The following is a 25057-nucleotide window of genomic DNA, read 5'->3' as shown; positions in this document are numbered from 1 at the left end:
GCTTGCAGTTATGTCTTTGCTTGTATGAAGGACATTGAGTTGCCTTGTGTATATAAATAAAATTGCATTGACTGGACAAATTGTGTCTGGTTGCTTTCCTGACATTCACTAAGACATGGGCAAATGCAGAGAGGGGCGTTTTAATTGTAGTCAGTTATCAACTGAGCTATCCAAAACAAATTGATACAATTTCAAATGCAATTTAATATAATTTTCCTGATAAAAAATGAATATAGCCGTAAATACAGTTTCTGAGCTAAATGGGCAAAAAAGCCATCTGTTACAAATTGACCGATGTCGATTTATCAGTGATACTTATCGTCATCATCTGGGTCAAGTAGCCTCCATGTACGGGAAAAGAGACATGAGTGACTATACTCAAGAAAAAAAAAGCATTACCAGTGAAGTCTTTATTATTTAATAGTGGTCAGAGAGACAGTCAGACAGACACAGGAAAGATGAATTAAACATAAACAGAATTTAGAATCCTATTCAAAAACACACAAAGACTCTACACATTGTCCTTTGTGACACAATGTAGTTCCGGTTTCTCGGTTATCACCTGTAGTCTAGACCAGAATACTGTAACCTTTGTAAATTCAACCCATTTACCGGTAATTATATATCATATCATTTAAATGTTTTGACTACATTATATAGGAAAACAGTAATAAAATGCACACTAAAAATCGACCAATCAACAACTAAATAAGGAGGAATGGCAAATGGTGCAGAGCAATGGGAGTAAATCAGCAGGTTCTTCATTGTACTGGAGACCTTAAAGACCCAGCGTTTCTTTTTGCACGTTGCAGCCCAACAAAGTGTTTCCAGCCAGGACACACTCCGTGATACATGGTGCTTAAAAACACACACACACACACACACACACACACACAAAATAATCTGGGTGAGTAAAAGTATCATTTCATCAAAGCATTGCAATATATATATTTTTTAATCCATCTGTCCATTTTCTAATCCGCTTTTTCCTCATGAGGGTTGCAGGTGTGCTGGAGCCTATCCCAGCTGTCTTCGGGCAGTAGGCGGGGTACCCTGAACAGGTTGCCAGACAAGCGTAGACAAACAACAACCATTCACACTCACAATCACACCTAGGGACCATTCAAAGTTTTCATTTAACCTACTTTGCATGTTTTTGGAATGTGGGAGGAAATCAGAGTACCCGGAGAATACACAAACAGGCATGGGGAGAACAATCAAACTCCACACAGGAAGGCTGGGGCTCGGAATCGAACCCCGGTCCTCTGCACTAGGAGGCAGACGTTCTAACTAGTTGACCACAGTGCTGCTCGTAGATACAACTTTCATTATTTTTATCTTTTGTACTCAATATAACGATTAAGTTCCTGGTATGTGCAAATGTTTATTTCCAGATGTTTTATCGCAACAAAAACATGACTTGCCATGCCATATTTGACCTCTTATTGACTCAAAATTGAAGCATTTAAATTGATATTGAGTCGAATTGTGACCAGAAGAATCACAATCAAACACACACACAATAACAACCTAAGTAAATTGAATGGAAACGTTCATAACAATGCCCAGCCATACAAAATCACTCAACAAACAAAAAACCTCTGCGGTAATCGCTAAGGGTAATTACCATTCTGAGCCAGCAGCCATGACACAGCCTTACGAGCAAGAAGCTTCCATTCGACTTCAGCATCCGACTTGAATCCATGAAGCCAAACAAGAGCCAGAATGGTAGCCCACACGTTCCCGTTCACCTGAGTTCGGCGGAACCAAGGAAAAACAGATTGCACAAACAAGTGAAAAAGGTATTACAGCACATTTAAAATAAAGTCCTACCTTTGCCGGCTTGGACTGTTCCACCTCCTTTCTGGTCTTGTTCAGTGCAGCAGCCAGATCCGGGTTGAGCTCCCAGCAGCCCGACGCATTCTGGAGAGACACCAACTGCAGCAAAGTGTCTGGGGTTGTCTGGATGGCTGGATTGTGGGGAAAGGAAGGTCTTGTCAGATAGTCAACTGCAACTTTGTTGCCCTGCAAGTTTTGGGGGGCTTTCGTAGATAGGTTGCAATAAGTCATATCTATTTATGCTGTACAGTGAAACCTCTTCCTTCCAAAAAAATTAATAAAATTCCAATGGGAAACAATCCACTGTCGGCATCATAAGAAAAAAAAATCATTTTATTACTACTTGACATCACTTCCACTGTGCGTTGATTGTTCTTCCTGTACTAAGAGTACAGAGTAAGAGTGCTGTAGTTCCACGTGCCTGCCCAGAAAGCTAAAGACAAAGAAAATGTGTGTGTGTGTGTGTGAGATTTTTTTTGGTGAGTTGAGTGTGACAGTGTTTTTGGTTGTGAGAGCCTTTTTGTATACAGTATATGTCAGGGGAGGGGGTCCTTGAGGTGTGATTTTTTTTGTTGTGTATGACTTTTTTGGAAGTGCCAGTGTTGGTACTGTATGTGTGTGTGCGTGTAGTTCTCTGGTGAGTGTGAGTTGCCATTTTTGCATGTGTGAGAGGTAGAGTTATAATAGTTTGGGATTTTTATTATACTTTTTTGATTTGTGTTTGTTGTTGTTGTTGTTGTTAAGCATATCATCTACAGTGTTTGCTTTTAAATATGAAATCGAAATGAACTGATTTCGGAGCATCTTAGAATAAAATGAGAAACAATGCAGTAATTAAAAGATGTGATGGTGTTGTGTCGCGTGCGTTGGTTTGCTTGTTTTGTTCTTTACAGAGCTTTCCAAACTGTTTGGTCAAATGAAAATAAACTTGTGCTGTGTTTATAGAACTAAATGCAGCTTGGTGGTGTCTGTGTGCATGTTCAACTTACAAGAAGCATCAGGTATTTCCTTGGAAGAAAACGACTTTTCTTTCCTTGAATGTAACAGACTGCCTAGTGCACTAGACCGTATACTTCGTTTCTTCATTTTATAATGACCTTCGATTCCTTTTCCTGTTTGGATAAAGAACAGGCGCGGGGGGGGGGGGGGGGGGACGACAACCTTCATTATTTCCTTCAAGAGGCACTTGCGAAAATATTTAAATATTCCAAAAATTAAATTCTGCTATGTTTTACTTGCCGTTGGTTGGAGGTCCACTGGGACAACACATGTCTTTGTGAAAAAAAAAATACAAACAAAAAAAACAATCAAACAAACAAACAAACAAAAAAAAAAAGAAAACCACATCAGCAAATAGTGAAGAATGCGCTGTAAGATAATGATACAAATTTTCAATAAATTGGTACAGTATTCCAAGGAAGTGTGTGAATACTGTGTAATTTGATATATTCTATTGAACCACAATCGGTGCAGCTGGTATCTAATGATATTCAATTTGATAGCTGTATCATATTTCCTATGGTTTGATTGGTTGAACATCCCGATGGTCAAATTATTTTCAAATGTTTCTAGGGGGGTACCATCACTTTTGTTCAGGCCTGTTTTGTGAGGCTGTTTTTAAAAATAAGTATTTTTTTTACCACACCTCAAAAGCACGATGTGATTTTCACTGGTTAGCTTTCATTTCATTTTAATTTTTTGGAATTATTGTAAAATAATCTCTAAATCTCTCTCTCTCCCCTGCTCTCATCTTTGTCAGTCCTTCAAAATAAATTCTCCAGTTAAAGTTGAGAAACTTTGAACAGAACTTCAGCTGCCAATTATGGTATGTTTGGTTTCTCTTTGGTTGTCGTTTTCTTTTTCCCTTGCTGTTTTAATACAGTGTGTATACATATGCACATTTTGATCTGCAACATTCAATAGATTATATTGTTGCCATTACTTGTGCTCGTTAATCCTTGTTGCCAGGTTTACCTGTACCATCAAAGGAAAACTAAGGGGAAAAAACAAATAGAGCCTTGTCCTCTGCTCACTTACACTTAGGAAATCAATAGGTAGCTGATAGAAATTGAATTATTTATTCAAATGCCTGTCTGCACGATGCTACTTGCCTTGCATTTGAAGAGAACCACCTTGGTCTGGGGCTAAAAAAAAAGAGGAAATGAATAAAGTCAAAAATGCCTGAGAAATACTCATCCACAATTCCATTTTGGAAATGAGTGATTTTCCAATTGCATATAAAGTACTAGAAAAAAGTTTTGAAACTCACTCAACCCCCCCTTCAATCCCAGTCTCCATGATGCTACTTACTATGTAGAGCGTAAGAAACTGCGGAACCACCTTTGAGAGAAATAAAACAGGAATTAGTGAGCAACAAAACCACTTTGTAATGATGTCATATAATAACCCATCCTTAGAAATGCAATCGGTAGCTGCTACACATTTAATTCTTTCCAAATTAGCCTATGGTTACAAGGCGGTGTGGTGTTGACATGCATGAGTCCCATGTATTCATTAACATGTACTGTCCTGACCAAAGAAATAAAATAAAAGTATAAATCCCTGTCTGTATGATATTTCGTGCCTATATTGAAAACCCCATTGCGGGTACCTGAGAATTAATCCTTGTTGCCAGGCCTACCTGTACCATCAAAGGAAAACTAAGGAGAAAAACAAATGGAGCCATGGCCTCTGCTCGGTTACACTTAGGAAATCAATAGATATCTGAAATTGAATTATCCATTCCAATCCCTGTCTGCACGATGCTACTTGCCTTTATATAAATTAGGATGTATTGTATTGTATTGCTTTTGAAGAGAATAACCTTGGGATGGGGCTAAAAAAAGAGGAAATGAACAAAGGAAAAAAGTCTGAGAAATAGTAATTCACAGTTCCATTTTGGAAAGGAATGATTTTCCAATTGACTATAAAATACAGTACCAGGAAAAAGTTTTGAAACACACCCAATCCCCCCCCCCCCCCCCCCGCAATCCTAGTCTCCATGATACTATTTACAAGTTATAGTGTAAGGTGGACAGGATTTACCTTTGAGAAAAATAAAACAGGAATATTACATGGGAATTAGTGAGCAACAATAGCACTTTGTAATTATGTCATATCATAAACGAAATGCATTCAAATGATTCTGCGCAAATATGTAAATGCCACACCTGTAAATGCCACACCTTAAAGATGTCTCACAATACTGCCAGTGTTTGCATTTTTAATTCATAATTTCTACTAGCAAATCACAATCCTAGCACTGGTGGGCTATTGGTGTGGTCCTCACTGGCTACCTGGTGACCCCTGCTCTACACAGTGGCCAAAAGAATTATTGCCTTGGGTTGTCTCTGAGGAAATTTAACATTCGATGGTTTTATGTACTGAAAATGTGATAAATATGCAAAGAACAAAGAAATCAGGAAGGGGGCAAATACTTTTTCACGGCACGGTATAGATTGATTTTTTTTTTTTTTAGCACTCACGGACTCCTGGTACACTTCTGTGCAGCAAAGGGCCCCGTATGGCTTCCGTGCTGTCTCTGTTGATGGCAATGAAGGCAGTGAAGGAGCTGCTCACTCCTGATTGGATGCTGATATCCACCACCTTTTTCGTCACTTCCTCATCCTTCTCTCCCTCGTTGGATTCCAGAGAGCGAATCAGAGTTCGAGCACCTAGCCTGTGGATTGTTAATCTGCAGAAGGCAAATAGGTACACATTACAAACTATCAGCACAATCAAACAAACAAACTATTATATTTGATGGACAATTATTGTATCTTTCTTCTATCTATCTATCAACAGTCGAAACGGGCCGAAAATGAAGGAAAGCTAAAGATACAAACAAACAAATCTCTTTTTTTCCCCCCACCCATTTCCTCCTCCCAGCCCTTGCGGTCGACTTGGGACCAGTTTGCTGGCTCCCGGTCGATTTTGATTGACGTATTGGGCACCCCTGCCTTAAAATCAGAGCGAATTCGCTGACTATTTTAGCGTCGTTGTTTGCGCATGAGCGGTGATGCAGTCATCTGATTGGTTGCCCTCTATGTCAATCAAGTACAGGGAACTGATGACGTAGTACGTTCTGTGTATTTAGCGCCTTCGTTTGAATGGCATCACCACTGCCGACGCTTTTCGTGTGAAAGCCCGGGAGCCGCATTGAACCAGCCAAAGAGCCGCATGCGGCTCACGAGCCGCAGGTTGGCTACCCCTGTTCTAAGGCAAAAAAAATGTGGTTATTTCTGATGACCCAAACAACTCTTCACTCTCACACATAAGGACAATTTTGAGTCCTCACCGAACCTGACATGCATTTTTTGGGATTTTGGGAGGACGCTGGAACTGACTGGAGGTTCAGAGCCAAAATCTCTCACCTTTGAAGCCGGAGTGCTGCAATAGTGTGTCCAATACATGAATAGAGCCTGCATTACCCAGTGTCCTCTGTGGGTTGGAGAGGGAAGCCAAGCTTGCTCTGGAATGGATGGCCTGCTAGGCTGTACTTCACCATGACAGAACCATCTGTTTCCTCCGAACTCTGAAAAAACATTGCGGTGTTAAAGACCAGAGGTGGTCATTCTGTCAGACTGATAGAAGGTCCATCAGTCCATCACTATTTCAGGCAGTATTGTCAGCCAAATGGTATTGAGAATGTCATTTGCACGTCAGACACCGTGCCTTGCAGCGCCGCACAAGCCGACATGAAGAAAAAATGTAAAATATAAACAACAGAAACATACACAAGCAGTGTGTGGTGATTAGTGAAATAAAAACAATTTTGGACCTACAGGTATATCACTGAGGTCTGTGGGACTGAAAAGTATACAACATTCTTTTATTTCGTATTTTCATTGTATTTGGCTGTGTGTCAGGTGTGCGGCACCTGCGTGTGACATAGTACCGGGAAGTCTGTCCTCGTCGCTGTTTAGCTTTCGCCGATACTGGGCCGACCTGAAATACTGACTCATTGGACTGACGATGCCCAACTCTATTCAAGGCATGCTCAATTGTATATCACTGCTGTGATGTAATCAACTTAACTGCCAATGTCGCATGTCCAAAAGTCATTTGAGTCCATAAATGATGTGCAACTGCTCTTAAGAAGTAAAGAGTCACATCAACATCACTGTTTTGTTGGTTCTGCTGTTGTGATTGTGAGATGTTACCACACGAGTCATTTGGTGAACTATTTTTAAAATCGTAATTAATTAATTAATTTTATTATTATTCTTATTATTCTTCTTATTATTATTATCATCATCATTAATTAATTAATTAATTTAATTTATTTTAAGAATGGAAATCATGTACAAAAAAAATTATTTATCATGTGTTAACATTTTTAAGACTTTCGAAAGCTTGATTTGACAAATGAATGCCAAATTTGACCTTGTTTTGACATTAATGGATTCAATGTCTTTTCAAATTTTTTTAAGGAGCTGCAAGAACCCTGCTTTAGTGGATGTGGTTGGGAGTTCAGAGCTGTTGCCTACCTGTCCAGTGAGCTGAGCATAAATGAGCGACCGCTGACCCTGGAAAAGAGTCATGAGAGGCGGAGAGAGATGTGTGACAGACACCCCTTTTGGTAAATCCCAGATGACCGAGATGCCCTCCACAACCGGTTGCAAAGCAAACTGCAGCGACTGCATCACCTGATGAAATTAAATCCATGATTTAATCAAGGCCTTCCATTATGTCCTTGAAACAGCAGCGGTGCGCTTTAGGATTTGACAAAATCATTTGGTTCCATGTCTTGTGAACCTTTGCTTGCATCCTGTCAGCGCCTGTGATGAATTGAGCGTGACCTCGGCCCTCTTTAGCCAAACCATTGATGAGAGCAGTGCTGGCCCCTTGTCCAATCCCAAAAGAGAAACACCTGCAAAACAGTTACTTGGGTTCAAACACATAGTGACGATTTATAACATCTACTCAACTCGACTCAACTGTATTCATAGAGCACTTTAAAAGAACCATCGCTGTATCTAAAGTGCAAAGATCATAATACAACAACAAAGAATAAAACAATACGTTACAGTAGAAAGCGCAAAAACAGTAAAACTATAAATCACGTCTGAGTCATGCTGAGTCAAAAGCCAAATAGAAATGAGTTTTGAGACGAGTTGGGCAGAGAGAGGGCTTGCCGAATGTTCAGTGGGAGGTCATTTCTGTAGAGATGGACCAGCAACGGAAAAGGCTCGATCCCATCAGAGCCTCCGCTTAGTTCTTGGTACCCCTAATGTCTGGTCCGCAGACCTGAGGCACCGGGCATGTGTGTAGGGGCGGAGGAGTTCAGAGAGGTAAATATATATACTCCATGTGGTTTCACCTGTGGGAACTGGAATTCTTTTTCACAAGGGTTGTAACCTCCTTGGTGTTCCCCACTTCGCCGTCAGTGAAGACAAAGAGCTGGAGGGACAGTTGACGTTTGGTTTAAAAATGACACACCATCAATCCCGAGAAGTGTCACAGAACATGACTGGAGCAAAAGTCTTTTTCAAAGTGCACACAAAAGAGTTGGGCAAGCGGTGCCTGCTCAGCCTGTTATACCTAATTTGAATGCGTGTTTGTGTGTGTTGTTGTGTTATAAACTAAAATGTCTTTATGCGGCCCATTATTAGCAGTAGGTGTGACGGGCCATGCATTTGATCCCTGAGGAAAGACCAGACCTAATCTAGCTCTGAATGCCAGAAAGCATCAATACTCCAGTAAAGCAGTAAAACTATGGTGACCGTCCAAAACAATTCAGAATCAACATTTATCGATCAAGAACAATGAAATAACATATTTCATACTCACCAGAGATGCCTATTATCAAAAGTACTCATGTGTGCAGAGCTCTACAGACGTGTTTTGCTTGTCAAAGTTGGCTGTAAGTTTTGCTGTGACTAAGTAATTCAAAGGACGGAGAAATGCTGTCGTCAACAAGTGCCAGTTTGCCCATGGTGATAGGTTGAAGAAAAAAAAATCCCTTTGCCAATAAATTTTAGGTTGCATCAGCCAGCAATACTAATTCTGAAATCCCAGGACTGATCACAAATGGCGCCAGAAAAAATATCAAGCATCCACATCCATGGACAGTACAAGTTGCAACTTAAGGGAAATGCTACAAAATCAAGACTCTTAACTGATTGCTGGGGAAAAAAATGAATTCAATTTAGAATTTAGTTTGTAAATGTAGGTGAGTGCTTGTGAAAGAGAACATTGTAAGTAATACTTGTCGTGGTTGACTGGGAATGCAGGGCTGGCTGTAAATGTGATTGAGGGGCTGAAGTATCTCTGTTCCTCCCAGGTTTGCCTTCATCTCCTTGACAATCTTCAGAGCCTTTTTCATGGTCTTCTCACTGTACTCCATACTGTTACTGCCATCAAACACATACAAGTACAAGCACACGCGCTGCGAGACCAAATAGGATGTTGTAGTTTATTGGACTGGCAAAGGGTAGATTCTTACGGGAAGATGTGTTCAAAGGAGGAACCAAAACTGTAAATGTTGAAGTAGCAGCCCATGGGTAAGCTTTTCAGAAGCAGCAGCAGAGTATCCTGTGGGGAAGTGAGTTATCAATAATGAAGGAAACTGTAGGGGAGAAGGAATGAATGAATGAAAACCACATTTCCACCCGGGGGGGGGTGGGGGGTGGGGGGTACAGTTTGGTTTGCCACAGTTCTATTTGGAACGTTAAACTGTGAAGGTGTGTATGTGGATAGCATTGCCAATTCTCTTTGTAAAAAGGCCTGCAGAGCAATGTGCGCTTTTTAATTACCCTGGCACTGCCGATGCGAGCTCCTCCCATACTTCCGGATCGGTCCAGTAAGAACACAAATTCTCCCCTTGTGGTGAATGAAGACATCACTGCCTGGGAAAACTCAGGGTAAACACTGAGCATCACTGCCGCATCCCCCATCAGCGTGCCTGAATCACAACATGGATGAGAAAGGGGAATTTGGAGCATTTAGAAAGCATCCAAACAATTTGAATGAAAAGGACTTTAACACACCAGGCTTGGCAGATGCCTTTCCTGCCTCCACCACAACTGCTGGCTGGTGGGCATCTTTATAGTAAATCAACAGCTCAATATCTTTGTCAAAGGTGTGTCCTGCAGCCAGTTTAACCTGAAATACCCCAAATAAACAAAACATGAATAAACAGCATGCCTCAAGTGTGAACGACAGCGGATCACATGAATGTTCTACGTACGGCCGCATGAGTTTGCTCCTTGTCGAGGTACTGCAGGGGCTCCAGGGAAAAATTAGAGTCCACTTTGGAGACCCGACGCGGTGAGGACACCCGCGCAGAGAAGGACAGACTGTATGGCACTTGAGAGGCAGGAACAGACGTCACCTGGACACCATGACCTTCACTTCCTGGAAACATTAAATCGTCATAAGAAGAACGAATACGTAAAATCCCACAAAATGATGAAACGTTGCAAGTAGCTCTTATGTCATATGACTCTAAGTTTATAAGCATCTCAACATGTTAAATGTCATCTCCATGTAAAAATGAAATGTATAAAACTTGGTTTGAAACAAACATGGTATTTTTTTCAGAGTTAACAAACAGACATATGACTCGTTTAACTTTTTTTTCTAAATTATCGATCGCAATATTTTTCTATTACCTCCTCCAAAATCATCTCAGATATGTCTGAGTTGCCAAAACAGGATCAATGATTAAAAATATATCTATCATCCTGTACAACTATCATACATACAATACTCATAGACTAGAGTTAGAAAAACTGGTCTTTTGAAATTTCAGGATGAACCGATATGCACTCCAAACTTTACAGGTTAACATAATTCGACTTTCTCCAAACTTTTGAATGCGCATTCAACTTTTCAATGTTTCAATACCCTTTCACAACTTTCTGCTCTCTGACAAAGATTCAAAATTAGGTGGTTTAATCTCCAAGGACGTCCACTACTATGCCTTTCTGTGACTCTGTTTAGTTGAAAGCGGCGATGTGTTGTCCTACCCTGAGGTTGGTAGCGAGGGTTGAGCACCACAGGCAGACAAAACCTCAGCCCGCTATCAGCCTCCACAGCCAGCTCAGTGACATACTCCAGCCGGATGGAGGCGCTCTCTCCCGGGGGAAGACTCCCCACACTCAGAGAGAAAATGTCTGGGGTCTGTTCACTCTCTTCGAGGAGGAAGGCCTGCTGCCCAGAGCTCAAGGCATCGTCGTATTCCTCTCGAGCCTGCAGAGGAAACGTAATATTCACACAGTCTTTTTCTCCTCTCTCATCTTTGGAGACTCACTCACTTCCTGTTTCTCCTTCACATCAGCTATAATCTCAGTTTGTCCAATCTTGGCACTAAAATGGCAGACGGCAGCATCACCAGGCAGAGGGAAGACAAATACGGCCTCTATGGCTTTGTCCTCCTTGTTCTCATAGTGCAGCGTGGAAACCACGTTGGCCACATGGTCCTTTACCTCCACTTCAACTTCAATGGCCTTTAGGGGAACTGACACACACGCAGACACAAACCGATCACGGGGTTTCAAATGTCAGTGATCCATTCATAGTGGTGTTTGCTAAATGTACTTCCTTCATCTATTGACTTCCTGCTCAAACACATTTAAACATAATAATGCTTTCAGGAAGGCCCCAAAAAAATTAATGTGACCAATACAGGAAGTGTGTCGTTTGGATATGCCGCACCAAATTGTACAAATAAGGAAACAAACTGTATCGGCATGTTGTGAGTTTGTTGGATGAAGATCACACCTGTGGCATTGCATGTATCTGTGTTGGAGTTTTGCTTTGCTTTGACCTCGATCGTTCTCGAAAATGTTCACAAGTTTGGAAATATAATATAGTCTGATGCCAAATGGGCATTGTTGATTGTTAATTTAAAAAAAAATCAAATGTCTGACTTTTTTTCCAGAAAAAATAGATGGAGATTATACCTGTGCCTCTACCATTGCCACACCTTTATCAACTGGCACGTAAATGTTTATGCACACCATCTTCCTCTTCATCTGTTCCCTGTGAGTGAGTGTTTTCGAAGGCAGGGAAACTGGTGTCCAAGAGGAGAAATTGTCTTGGAAAGAGACTTCAAAAACTTTTCTCCTCATTGAAATATATGAATGAATCTATTTGTTGTGTTTTTTTCATAGGATTGAACACTTTGGAACACAAAATCCCATACATATGCATTTATTTTCCGAACCGCTTCATCCTCACTAGGGTCGCAGATCCCATACATACTCTAAGTAAAATGTTTTAACTATAAATGTTATTACAGACAAATTTGCTATATTTTGCATGCAAACTCATTTGACTATTGACTGACCAACACAGTATCAATACAGTGTCAACACAGTTTGTCTAATGTGTCAATACACTCCTTGGGGTATCATCTACCCATCACTCGTTAACACCCATTAGTTTTGAACTGCAATTTGAACTTGTACCTGGCTCCTTGTTGACGGTGAGCAGACCACAGCGGCACACCATGGTGAAGAGTCAATAGGTAACTTTCTTATGTTGGTTTTGCTACACACAAAAAAGAAAAGACACAATTACAACTGCTTGATGTGACGTTATTGTATAGTGATATAATAAAAGACAAAGAGAGCCTGCCGGGGAACACCCTGAATTGGTCCCCTTCCAATCGCAGGGCACACATAGACGAACAACCATCCGCGCTCACATTCACACTTAGGAACAATTTAGAATGGGAAGAAACCAGAGTACTGAAGAAAACCGATGCAGGTAGGAGGAGAACATCCAAACTCCACACAGGATGGCCTGAGCCAGAATTAAACCCTAGACCTCTGCACTGTGAGGCCAGCGTTACTTACCAGTGGCCCAAAGTGACGCCCACTGCTGATCTTCAGTGACAAAAGATGCAATAAAGGTTGAGATGCTGTTACCCGGAAAGAGTTTCACCGCCGCAGGGAATTGTGCAGCAATTCGACTTGGACAAACTATATGTGCCACTGTGATGCCAATTATTAGATTGTACAGTATTCAATTTAAAAAATGCAGAGGGAAAATACATGACAAAATACATGTACATGACAAAGTTCATCAAATAACTACAGACTACAGAGTGAATTTAGCGATCCAAATGTAAATTGAGAATCTGGTCCTAAAAACACTCCTACCTTCCTTATGCGGGATAGAAAATGTTTAGTTGTCCACAGGTAGTCAGTCCGGAAGAGCAAAGAGAGAAAAACCACACCCATTCTGCAGAGCTCTTGTCATTCCTGTTAATACGCCCAAGTTTGAGTTTCGGTTTCATTTTGGGCCACGTCACAAATGAGTTGATTAAAAGCAAACGTTTAGTGAGCCTATTCTAAAAATACTCTGCATTCTCACGCTTTTTCGTTACAACTAGAAACTGTGCCAAACAAATACATCTGTTTTCATTAACGCAGTTAAGAAAGGAATTATATGTATTATTGTGGTGGTAGTTTGCAGATGTGAACAAATGCACGCGCTTTAAACATTTATATGATCTCCTTGATATCCACTGCACTGGAGATGCCTGCTCAGTTTGTGGTGAACGATCCACTCACAAGGGAACTTTGGAATCACACACAACACCCAAGAAAGAAACTTTTGCCTGCTCAATTTGTGATGAAATCCAAGTATCCATGTTCAGAAAATCTTCTTTTGGACATTCTGCAGGGCAGGGGCAGAGCTGCGTGGTAGCCAGAGGTGGCCATGGCGACCAGCACACATTCCAATCTTGGAGCCTATCCCAGTTGTTTTCAGGCAGTAGGCGGGGTACACCCTGAACTGGTTGCCAACAAATCGCAGGGCACACACATAGACGAAAAACCATCTGCACTCACAACCACATCTACAGTGTTCCATTAATCTACCATGCGTGTTTTTGAAATGTGAGAAGAAACGGGAGTACCTGGAGAAAACCTACACAGGCATGGGGAGAACATGCAAACACCACAATTGTCTTTAAAAAAACAAAACAAAACAAAACATTATTTTAAAAATATTTTAAAGCACCCGCATCACCATTGGGTGTGTGTGTGTGTGTGTGTGTATAAGGGGGTGGGTGTGGGGGGTCACACTCGGACATACAATCATGGGTGCAAGGCGGTCTCCAATTACCCATGTTACACTCACAGCCAAATACATCATCTGCAAGGAGAGATCTTACAGTTTACCCGTCAATGTCATACATGGACCCAAGCAAGTCTTTTTCCGCTACCCAACATCAAGCACGTCAGAGTGGGGAATATAACTGCATGCCCTTAACTGCTGTGATTTTGATGCTGCATCAATATTTTTTCGAATCACTATAGTAATGCAAGGGTATTGACATCATGCAAGATGTGCAAAATGTCTGCTAAGTGAATCATTACAACACCAGTGCCTCCACAATTGAAACAAGTGAAAAAAAATGGACAAATGATTGTGGGATTTTTTTTTTCCTGACACTGGATCCAACTATGTGATGGTAATGGCGAGCAACGGCCATTAAAAGTGACGGCAAACAAGGAGGCAGGAAGGTACTACTGTGTTGTTTGTAATTGTGATCAACCGTGGTGAGGAGAAAAAAAGGGGAGAGTAATAGAGGATCAGAGGGGGCAGTTAGGGAAGGTCTATGGATGGTAATATATGCGGCCCTATTGTGGGGAATCAATGCACCATGCGTTAATGGGGGAGTTGGGGGGGTTCAAGGAGGGGTACACAGGGCCAAAGGCGGGCGATGACTAAAAGTCCCAAGAAACACACTCATGACCACAGAGTGTCAACCAAATTCTCATGTGAGTCCTAAAACTTACCTTTTGGGACCATATCTACATTTTATTTTTACGTTCGAGCTGGGGAGCAGCCATACAGATAAGTGTACATTTTGTACAAACGCTTGTCGTGGGAACTGTCGCTTTGTGGTGAAAGTCTGTTGCCACATGCACGTACGTGTGTGGTGCTCACCGTGGGATTGTCTGCATCAAGAGTGAAGAGACTGTCAAGAAGAAAAACACCAAGCAGGGTGAGAAGTTTTTTCTTCATTTGCATTGATAATTTATGAACTTTAATGAAGTTGTAACAGCATTGGTGATGATCTTGATTTCAAAGTGAAATTGCTGTTCTTTTATGACATACACTGAATTGTTGGGGGAGAAACTGTTTTAATTGCATGAAGCTAGAATCTCCTCCGCTTCTGGAGTGCAAGGAGTGTCCACATTAATCAGTTGAAACATATTGGCAGGGTGGGGAGTGCTAAGGGTGCACTTTTTGGTGGTTGTGGTGGTCGTGGTGGTGGGGGGGTGTTAACCGTGCTTTGTTTCGGCCTGATCCCTGCGAAAGCACTAGCCACAAGAACAAAAGTATTGTATTGGAATAACGATGAAAAGAACAATGGGGGCTCGGTGGGCGACTGGTTAGCCTCCCAGTGCAGAGGTCCAGAGTTCGATTCCAGATCAAGCCTTCCTGTGTGAAGATTGCATGTTCTCCCCCGTGCCTGTGTAGGTTTTCTCCGGGTACTCTGGTTTCCACCCACATTCCAAAAACATGCAGAGCTCTCTAAGGTGTCCCTGGGTGTGCCTGTGAGCGCGAATGGCTGTTTGTCTGTGTGTTGATCGCTGGCAACCATTTCAGGGTGTCCCCATCTGCTGCCCAAAGACAGCTGAGATAGGGAACAGCACACCCCACTGCCCTTGTAAGGATAAGTGGATTATAAAATGGATTGATGGAGAACAATTGGAGCCAGAGTACAGACCTAAATGAGAAAAGGGAAAGAGATGAAGAGAAGGTTGTCTTGTTTTAGGGGAGTTAGGAGTGGGTGGCTCAACATAGAACTGGATCAGCAATTTATTTTATTGCTATTGCATTGCACATGTATGGTTGGATGTTGCAACACAAGATTATTCAACATTCACATTCATATGCTAATGTATGTATGTATATACATGTATATACATATTATATAAAATACATAATATGTATATACACGCACCCAATTATTTGTAAGAATAAGTCTTTATTCGTGTGAATTTAATGATGATATAGCTCAACTGTAATGAGCATAATTATGTGACAGCTATGAATGATTTTTTTAAACATCCTTTGAATTAATGTTATACCGTAACAATTATCAAATGGCATGAATACAAACATGCTTTACTTAACTATTTTTTAATTCACAGTATTTGAGTTTTTAAAAATTATTAATTTATGATAAAGACTAAAACACCATGAGCATAAACAGGTGTGCCGCTGCAGGTGGAGCCCTACAGTGCCACCTGTTGGTCACAAACAGAATCGTGACAGTGACATGCAAAGTCGAAATTTCAACTTTAACTGAGCATCAACCACACCTTCAAATAAATATAAAGATGCAGTATTTATATATATTTTTTAAAGGAAAAACAATTAGATACTTTGTTCATTTAATTATTTCCATATTCATGCTCTAAGCAAAAGGTGCATTATCGACAGCCCCAGCACAGAAAACGCTGCCCCATCTTACAACCATTTAAATGAATCCAAACATGGTTTGAAACCTTCTTGCAGGTGGGATGAGACCTTTCGTGTAAACCATGATGTCAGAAGGAAGACAAAGAAGAATGCAAGACAATGAACGGAGCACGCACCGGTTTATGTTTGCTTACCTTCTCCTCCTGGCTTCACCGTGCACATGCTTCCTCCCCAACTTCTGGTCACGGGTATTGACGCTGTCCTGGGACTCGTACACACACCAGTACATCACTGAGCAGGCCATCCTTAATGTGACCCTGGATACTCTGCAACAGCACCAAGGTCACCATGATGAGAAAGAGGTGAAACGGAACATTCATTGTAATTTGGTGAGAAAAAAAAATAGACGTTTTTGTGTTTTTATATTTGGCCTCCTTTTCAGGACAGACTGGGACGAAGCTTCTGGAGGGCTGTGGGGGAGGTGGTTCATTCCAATGCTGAAATGGACTTTCTGAGCTCCACTAGGTCTGACCCCGTGTACCACTTTGATTCCGAACGGGTCGAGAGTGCAGTGGCAATGCTGCGACAGTTCTGGGCTCATGCTCTGCTGTCAGTGCGGGCCAATGAGTACCAAAGTGCTCGTCACAGCTTGGGACAACTATTTCACTCCCTGCAGGTACACAAGAACAACAGCTAAAAAGATATTGAAAGAAGATTGGACATGCTTTTTTTAAACATTATTATTATTTCTTTTTTAATTTATTTTTGAACACAAGGACTTCTACAGTCACAGTAACTGGGTGGAGATGGGCCAGCGCTCCATTTACCTCCACCTGCTACAGCCAAAGGAGCCAGCCATCCCTGTAGCTGAAGGTGATGCAGACTTATACAGTACCTAATTGACTTTTCAATGGTTCTCTTGTTTGGTCTTTCTGGAATGCATTCAAGTGCAGGTTGACGAAAGGTCTTGCCAGAACTATCTAATAAGAATCATGATTTGTCATCAGAAAGGCAGTGAGAGGGGATGGAGAGATAAATAGACACAAAAAGATCTTAAAGACTAGAGGAAATGCATACATAATGCAGGCATTACGAGACATCTTTAAATGTCAAATATCTCCAGACAGAAAGTCAATCTAATGCGATTTTTTTTTGTATTTAATTGAGGGGTGAGCGACACGGTGGGGACTGCTTAGCATGGCTGCCTCACAGTGCCAAAGTTGTGGGTTCGATTCTGGCCTACTGCCCAAAGAGAGCTGGGATAAGCTCATGACCACACGAATGAAGAAAAGTAGTACAGTATTGCGCCCTCTGGTGGTGAAGATCATTGTAACGTGACAACTAACCTTTGTGTCACAACCCCTGGTCCCCCCTATCTGGGCCCTGAGGGTATTTTCATCCATCCATTTTCCGATCCGCTTTATCCTCACAAGAGGAGGTGCGGGAGCCTATCCAAGCCGTCTTCGGGCAGTAGGCGGGGGACACCCTGAAGCAGTTGCCAGCCAATCGCAGGGCACACAGAGAAGAACAACCATCCCCGCTCACACTCACACCTCCACACAGGAAGGCCGGAGGTGGGATCGAACGCACGACCTCTGCACTCTGAGATCGATGCTCGAACCACTGGATCACCGGACTGCCCCGAGTGTTTGCAATCAAACAATTGTGTAAAAAAAGTCAGAGAAGCTTTCATAACAATGAACATTTGTACAGTTTCATCATTTCCTTGTACATTCAAAGCCCCTCAGAGAACTGAATGCATGAAAAGTGACTGGCGGCAAGCATAGGAAAACAATCCCTGCAGTGTGTTGGTCCTTGTGTGTCCTCTCCACAGGTGACACACCCACCTGTATGGAGTGCTTTAGCGCCACCTGTCGAAATAACCTCCATCCAAGACTCACAAGTACACAGAGGGACTCACAGCTGCTCACAACTGGCTATTTCAGCACCTTCCCTCCAAAACCTAAAGGTATGCAAGTAAAACTTTTTTTTTTGGTTACCCAAAAAGTATTCAACTTGGATTGTCACCTCCTTTAACCATCTGAAAAACAGCAATGTTGCTCTGTTACAAATTAGATTATTTAGGGGTCACCAATGTGGTGCCTGCGGGTACTGGGTAGTCCCCAAAGACCACGTGATGAGCCCACACGCCTTCATTAGTATGGGTATGAAAAAGGAGTTTTTTCGGAGAAACACAAACATGTAACTTGTTGGTCAGGCAAATGCAGTCACGGAGGTATGCTGGACAGCAGCCGCACTATGGGGGCCAAAGGGGGCATCAACAAAGACAGCACATCACCTCTCTTCTCCCCTCATCATTACCTCCACGCGGAAGCAGCTAAGCTGGCTTCCGAAGCTACACTGACTGTACTGAGAGATCTCAGGGACACAGTGGGGCACAAGACCTTCCTCAGGTGGGAATACAGAAATATAATACAAAACCATGTATAATCAGTGGTGAGAACTCGTAATAAATATTTCGCAACTGCACTTGAATATACAGTACTTTCATCTGTTTACTGCAAAGGTTTTGAATATTGATTTTGATCAACTAAAAAGTGAATTTGAGAGGGAAAAAAAATCTCTTAAGCTAAATAAGGTCGACGAAATCCTTCTTGATTTTATTTCTTTTTTACTCAAGTCTCCTACAACCTCCACAGGCTTTTCAGCGTGAAGCAGGCACCCGCTCTGGTTTTTGTCATTGACACCACAGGGAGCATGTTTGAGGAAATCACAGCGGCTCGAATGCGGGCTTACTCCATCATTCAGAACCGAGCAGACCTTTCTGGCCGACCTGGAAGCTTCTTGCTGGTACCCTTCCATGACCCTGGTGAGGAAGCACCACAAGGATAATGCCCATAGTTGTTTTGTACCTTACTTTTCATGTGGCCTAAAAATGGTTTAAAAGTTCAAACAAAATTATGTAAAAATGTGATCCGTCTGCCCTTTGGCCTTACCAATAAAAAGGGAATCATAAAAAAAAAAAAAGCTCCTTAAAAAAATATGTGAATATAGGTAAGGTGGCAAATCATAATTATGTAGAAGACATCATATCCAAAGGGAAATTTGTTTTAAAATTCGACAAAATTGGGGAAGTCAACTAGAGTCACAGAAAGGATTGTGTTCAACTTTTAAAGTTCTGCTATATTCTAATCCTTATTAATGTCACTGGAAACTAATTATTTATTACATAGGTCCTCAACAGAGGTTATGTTTTTATGGCTGCTGTTTGTTTGTCAACAGGATTCATCCATAAAACTGAAGTACCTCATTTTTGACCACAACACAATTAGAGATTCCAAAATGAATAAAACGGAAGAAATGTAACTTATTTAGTCTTTCTGTACGGCCGGGCAGCAAATGGCCTGAAGAGTTTTCTAAATTGCGTTGGCTCCACAGGCGAACAACAACACCTTCTGGTGGGATACTACTGTAAAACTCTTTACTGAAGACAACCAGTATGACAGTAACTGTAATAAAAGGTAACTAACTTTTCAATGATTCATGTCACTGCTGTGTGCAGAAGTCGGTCCGGTGTATGAGACTGATGACCCGAACCAGTTTATGGAGCACATGGAGAACTTGATGGCCCTTGGAGGAGGAGATGAACCAGAGATGTGCTTCACAGCCATTCAGGTGTGCATGTTTGTGTGTCTGTCTGTGTGTGTGCATATGTGCGTGTGTGTGTACTAATTGTTGCGCATTTCTAGTTGGCCCTCACTCACAGCCCACCACTCTCAGAGATCTTTGTGTTCACCGATGCCTCCCCCAAGGACGCACACCTGTTTGACGTGGTGAAGGCCCTCGCACTTACCAAACAGAGCAAAGTAAGACAATCTGTGAACCCTCTGGACCAAGGGTGTCAAACTCATTTTTGTTACGTTTGTCACATTTCTGTTACCGTTTTCCTTGGAGGGCCGTTATGACTGAAACCATATAAAGAAGTCAAGAATAACTACTGATTCAACTCTTGTTTAAGTTACTATCATGAGGGGTTTGGTAACAAGAAAATGCTGTCTTTTTTATTAAATATGAGAATTACAATTTTTGGGAGACGTTTTAGAAAGCATCATGGAAGTTGGCATGTTTGATCTGCTTTTGCGGGCCACATAAAATGATGTGGCGGGCCAGATCTGGCACCCGGGCCTTGAGTTTGACACCTGTGCTCTGGATTCTATGCTATACATTAACGTCCACCTCGTTTCCTTTGTTCGAACCATTTTAGCTGTTGCATTTAGCCATGAAATCTACATTTTGTAACTCCTTGTTATTGGAAGACAGACAAACTCAAAAGCATTGGGTTTAAGTAATAACAATGATAATGCAACAAGGACCTCGGTAACACTAAATCTGATGTTCTCACAGGTGACATTTCTCCTAACAGAGGACCCTAATTACACCATAAAGAGCATAATGAGGAGGAGAAAAAGGAGGGCAGAACCTTTGACCGCTGATCGCTTCTCCCTCTACTCGGCGCTGTCGTCCTCGTCGGGAGGACTGACGATATTCACCAGCAACTCTGACATCCACAGCGTCTCAGCGATAGTGGAGGACAACACAGCAGCAGGAAAGGTAAGATAGCCAGGAGTGCTCTCAGCTTCACATTTGGGCAACGAATCTTTTGGGCTGCATGGTGTAGGGTGCTTAGTATGTCTGCCCCACAGTGTTTGGGTTCAGGGTTCGAATTTCGGCTTGAATCTTCCTCTGTAGAGTTGATCTGTTCTCTGGTTTTCTGCGGGTGTTAAAATGAGTGTGAATGCTACGTGAACCAGAAAGGAGCAAACACATTCCCATGTCCCTTCTATAAGTGACTTCAATTTCTTCCTCACCAGGTGACTCTCCTACATGTTGAGACAGACCAAGAGCAGATGTCCTCGCACTCTTTCAGGGTCGACAGCGCCGTTAATGATGCCACCGTACACATTACTGGTCTATTGAGCAATTGCATCCTTATCGATCCCTCAGGTACACAGAGGAGAATTGTCACATACAATGCATCTATTAATAATTTCTCACAATGACTAGGAAAGAGATAAATATCATATGCTACACTTTAGTTCCATAAAGCTCTACTAGTGTTTACATTTTCAAATGATCACTTCTACTTTCCTAAAAGAATGTCCCATCACTGGTGAGCTTTTTTTTTTTTAGAACAGACCCGTGGGCAACTCATGCGGTCCCGTGGGCAACACTTTGGTGACCCTGCGACTGACATTGATTCTCAAAGTGAATTTGTGGGATTCACCAAAGAATCGCTACCTGTGTACAGTTCAGTTATATTTAACTTTTAATTTCAATTGCGTGTTATCTTTAAGAAGTGTTTGTTTTTCAAGACTTATTTAGGTCAGGTTTTTTAATAGATTAAGCGTTTTACATATGTGCAATACATTTTAATTATTTAAGTGGAATCTTAATGCTCAGACTGTACATAATGTTGTAGAGGGGTTAAAATAATATAAAATGTGGTTTTTAGGAATAAAACCTCAGTCTTGTTTTTGATGAAGACTTAGGCCTACGGTGCTCTTACAGTACATTTTAATGTCGGTCATTTATGTTGGGACTTGGAGAGCTAAATGCTGGGACTTCTTTAGCAGGTAATTGGTGTGAGGTAGTTTGAGAAGCGCTGCCATAGACAGTCCTTAGATGTTGTACACCTTTTTTCCTCCAGGCCAAACTCAGTCGCTGCTGAGTGAGCAAGGCTCTCTGGCCTCTCTCGAGGTCTTCAAAGGTCTGTACCGTGTTCGTCTTCTGCCTCCTATCCAGCCGGGCCAGTGGTACCTGCATGCTCAGGCTGACGGACATGTCACATTCAACATAATAGGTACTGAATTGAATGAGAATAATGTGAACACCTGTTCAAATGTGGCAAACATGACTGGTTTCATATCCCCTCAGCTGAGAGCAGTGTGGATTTTCTGTATTATTTTGCCACTGTAACCAACGAGACTCACCCTGGATTGGCCAGAGTAGAGGGCAGTCCTGTGTCAGGTGAGGGTCTTTTATTTATTGTTCATTTTAACAGTCTGAGTCAAAATGCCAGGACAGAGTTGCAGTACTTAACGTCCATATTTTGGTATGCTCTTTAATTCCTTAGGTGTCCCTGCTTTCCTTGTGTTGGCCGTGACTGGCCTGTCTCCTCATGACAAGGAGGTCTCGTTCAGTCATGTGACGCTGCTGGGAGCAGAAGGGGAAAGCCTGAAGAAGGTCTTGCTCAACTCCTCCTCCTCCTCCTCTTCGTCCTCTGTGTTGTCAAGCTATGCCACGGTAGATCTGATTGGCTGGGTGGACTCAATTCCGAGAGCTCCCTTCTGTGTCCGCCTCACGGGCCGAGACGGCGGGGGAAACAAGCTGGAAAGGGTCGCCACGGAAATGGTGCAGCCCACTCGTGTTCAGATACAGGCAAGTAAGGAGCCATGATGCTGCCACAAGACGCTAAGATGCGGCGTATAAATAACAAGAACCTCGGCTATTTCCATATTTAAATTGTTTATAGGAGTGGCATGGGACCTTTGAAACTTGTCTCCTTTTTCTCTCTCTTTAGGTCCTTTCCACACCCGCTCTGGTACCAGGTCACAGCACCACTGTGGATTTCAACATCCTGAACCACGGCCCTGACAGACTGTTCAGTCTGACAGCTGAGGATGATTCTGGATATCTCCAAACGAAAGGACCTCACAGGTAACCCCCCCTTGACCAGGGGTCACCAACATGGTGACATGGGCAACAGGTAATCCCACAGGCATTACATGAGTAGCCCGCAGGCCTGTTGTAAAAATAGCTCACCAGTGATGGAACATGGTGATTTTCTAGGAATGTTGCAGAAGATCTACAGAAATAAAAATATCCCGTATTACATTTTGCGTTTTCCAAATTATTGTGATAAATTATGAACATGATCAGTGTCGTTACATAAATGAATATCATTAACTATTCATCCATTTCCTGATCCGCTTTATCCTCACAAGGGTCACGGGGGGGGGGGGGGGTGCTGGAGCCTATAAAGTGACAAAAAAAGATCACTTTGATCAAGAAAATTATGTGTTTGGTAAATTAAAAACTGCATGATACATATCAGTATGCTGAAGAAATAGTTTTAGTTGGATACGGTCTCTGTTCCGTCGCTGGTCGTCCTGCCACATAATACTGCCCTAAGACGGTCGGGATAGGCTCCAGCACGCCCATGACCCTCACAAGGATAAGCGGTTGAGATGGATGGGTGTATAAAAGCTGACTTCAGAGCAGTTTGTCATTCTTCCCATCAGGTTCCATGTTGCTAGCCACAAACCTTTCCACAGTCAGGTGGGCCTTCACACACCTGCCTCAGCTCAGGCCGGAGCGACAGTTACGCTGACACTCTCAGTGTACGCTCTCGACTCTGCAGACACAAACTACGCGGTGGCCTACTTGACAGTGGTTCCACCTGTGAGTATTATCTAATCTGTTGGATGCGAACATGTTGATAATTTCAGACGTTGATGTGGGCATAGGTGGAGATGTACACATGCATTTTGGTGCCATCGGTTGTAGTTTTCTAACATTATGCCACGTTAAGCTTTTTCTCTGTAGCGAAGAAAGGACATAATGCCCATAAAATGCAAAATAGTGATGATTATTTTAATATTTTCAGAGGTTGAAGTGGGCAAAATTACAGTGTGCATGTGAGTTTTGATAATGATTGGTCATAATTTTCTGACATGGAGCCACGTTACACTTTTACATAGCGTTTTAGGCTGTCCCTAATTATGCGGCTGTGTGAACCAGGATTAAGAGGCGAGCGGCAGCATATGGCACCAACTGGAGATGTGATAAAGGCATAAATGCTTCAAATGGCCCCGAGGATGTTTTTTAGACCACCCTCGATGTTTTGGATCTAATCTCCCTTTCAGGACTCAGACACATCTCCTCCATCATGCTCGGCCACTCGACTGCAGTCCTCCTGTTCCCCAGCTTGCAATGAGTCCACCTGGAGCGTGTCACTGGCTGTGTCGGACAGCGGCCGTTCCGGCCTGGCCGCTCTCCAACTACACAAGGGACAAGGGACTTTAACTTTATTCCCACCGGTCACAGGAGGTAAACTGGGTGAGGCTCATCCTGACCAACATGTCCAGCACAAGGTCACATTAGAGGAGCGAGACGCCCCTTTGAACGTGTCCGGCTGGGAGCTGGGCTCATCGGAGCCCCTGTGGGTGAACTATACTTCCAGCTGTTGCTCGGTCCAGGCTGAGCTGCTGGTGTGGGACACTGCTGGAAACATGAAGCGCTGCCATCTTGCATCTAGTCAGCAGAGGCAGCTGAGTGACACAAGGACAGAATATAGTGGAGGTGGGCCTAATACGCCCACTAGCTTCTCTTTCTTAATGTTGCTTCTACTCTGCTTTGACCTGTTTTTCTAACATCATGCAGGTCCAAAATTGCTGTTATTTTTAGCATATTACTGCAGGAATGTAGAAAATTGAATGCTTATTGAAAATGCACTGAATAAACCGAATTTATTCTTTTAGTACTTTTGTCGTCTTCGACCTGGAGTGCAAAGGTGATGCTTTGTAATTTAAAAGGACCCTGTAATTGGCTGAACATTGGCACTTATGTAAGAGTTCCTGTCTCAAATGACGTCTGTACATTCCGCCTCAATGAGAGAAAAAAAAAAAAAAAAGATCCAGTCTTGGCGTTAGGCTTGCTTTATGACAGTTTACAGTGGCTTTAATAATGCCTGTTTTAGGTGCAGATGCATAGACCCGGTGACGTCAACAGTGTTTGTTTGTCTCTATATGTGCCCTGCGGCTGACTGGTAAGCAGTTCAGGTTGTAGTCTGCCTTCCACCTGA

General features: G+C 42.3%; 2 protein-coding genes across 6 annotated transcripts; one reads left to right on the top strand and one right to left on the bottom strand.

Moving 5' to 3' along the window:
* Window positions 1-395: 395 nt before the first annotated feature.
* Window positions 396-13041, bottom strand: LOC147197227 (von Willebrand factor A domain-containing protein 5A-like). 3 transcript variants are annotated; one of them, XM_086125512.1, is made up of 22 exons: window positions 12951-13018; window positions 12645-12674; window positions 12255-12336; window positions 11100-11302; window positions 10812-11034; window positions 10031-10197; window positions 9831-9945; window positions 9597-9745; window positions 9287-9375; window positions 9050-9194; window positions 8162-8241; window positions 7597-7711; window positions 7329-7487; window positions 6270-6373; window positions 5325-5533; window positions 4150-4179; window positions 3951-3983; window positions 3079-3111; window positions 2829-2951; window positions 1834-1970; window positions 1628-1751; window positions 396-858 (listed from the first exon to the last, which is right to left on the bottom strand). In XM_086125512.1, the coding sequence occupies exons 3-22, from the start codon at window positions 12295-12297 to the stop codon at window positions 779-781; spliced, it is 2361 nt and encodes a 786-aa protein (XP_085981638.1). In that variant the 5' UTR covers window positions 12298-12336; window positions 12645-12674; window positions 12951-13018; the 3' UTR covers window positions 396-778. The 3 variants fall into 3 exon arrangements, with proteins under 3 accessions (XP_085981638.1, XP_085981637.1, XP_085981639.1); XM_086125511.1 differs by lacking the exon at window positions 12645-12674 and having other exon boundaries at window positions 12951-13041; XM_086125513.1 differs by lacking the exons at window positions 2829-2951; window positions 3079-3111 and having other exon boundaries at window positions 12645-12983.
* A 1510-nt stretch (window positions 13042-14551) lies between these two features.
* Window positions 14552-24733, top strand: vwa7 (von Willebrand factor A domain containing 7). Of its 3 annotated transcripts, XM_086126239.1 has the most exons (17): window positions 14558-14806; window positions 16330-16595; window positions 16676-16909; window positions 17010-17106; window positions 18068-18202; window positions 18452-18647; window positions 18894-19063; window positions 19757-19869; window positions 19944-20060; window positions 20599-20805; window positions 21066-21198; window positions 21902-22054; window positions 22129-22221; window positions 22328-22632; window positions 22775-22911; window positions 23496-23655; window positions 24120-24733. In XM_086126239.1, the coding sequence occupies exons 2-17, from the start codon at window positions 16356-16358 to the stop codon at window positions 24624-24626; spliced, it is 2997 nt and encodes a 998-aa protein (XP_085982365.1). In that variant the 5' UTR covers window positions 14558-14806; window positions 16330-16355; the 3' UTR covers window positions 24627-24733. The 3 variants fall into 3 exon arrangements, 2 of the variants coding, with proteins under 2 accessions (XP_085982365.1, XP_085982366.1); XR_015102538.1 differs by lacking the exon at window positions 24120-24733 and having other exon boundaries at window positions 14552-14806; window positions 22328-22636; window positions 23496-23642; XM_086126240.1 differs by lacking the exon at window positions 14558-14806 and having other exon boundaries at window positions 16442-16595; window positions 16681-16909.
* Window positions 24734-25057: the final 324 nt, after the last annotated feature.

The sequence above is a fragment of the Hippocampus guttulatus genome, chromosome 12 (genome assembly GCF_054856545.1).
Source record: "Hippocampus guttulatus isolate MCC_2025c chromosome 12, RoL_Hgut_1.0, whole genome shotgun sequence".
NCBI lineage: Eukaryota > Metazoa > Chordata > Actinopteri > Syngnathiformes > Syngnathidae > Hippocampus > Hippocampus guttulatus.
The sequence above is the reverse complement of the archived record's forward strand: the minus strand, read 5'-3'. Positions and strand labels throughout refer to the sequence as shown.

Excerpts from the sequence above, each read along its gene's own strand:
- vwa7 (XM_086126239.1), top strand. The coding sequence starts at position 16,356 with ATGATGTCAGAAGGAAGACAAAGAAGAATGCAAGACAATGAACGGAGC. Across the intron at positions 18,203-18,451 it reads CTTCCCTCCAAAACCTAAAG|GCAAATGCAGTCACGGAGGT; the intron begins GTATGCAAGTAA and ends CTTGTTGGTCAG. Across the intron at positions 22,222-22,327 it reads AGAGGGCAGTCCTGTGTCAG|GTGTCCCTGCTTTCCTTGTG; the intron begins GTGAGGGTCTTT and ends TTAATTCCTTAG.
- LOC147197227 (XM_086125511.1), bottom strand. The coding sequence starts at position 12,297 with ATGGTGTGCCGCTGTGGTCTGCTCACCGTCAACAAGGAGCCAG. Across the intron at positions 9,946-10,030 it reads AGGAGCAAACTCATGCGGCC|GTTAAACTGGCTGCAGGACA; the intron begins GTACGTAGAACA and ends GGGGTATTTCAG. Across the intron at positions 3,112-3,950 it reads TGGTTCTCTTCAAATGCAAG|ACATGTGTTGTCCCAGTGGA; the intron begins GCAAGTAGCATC and ends TTTTTCACAAAG.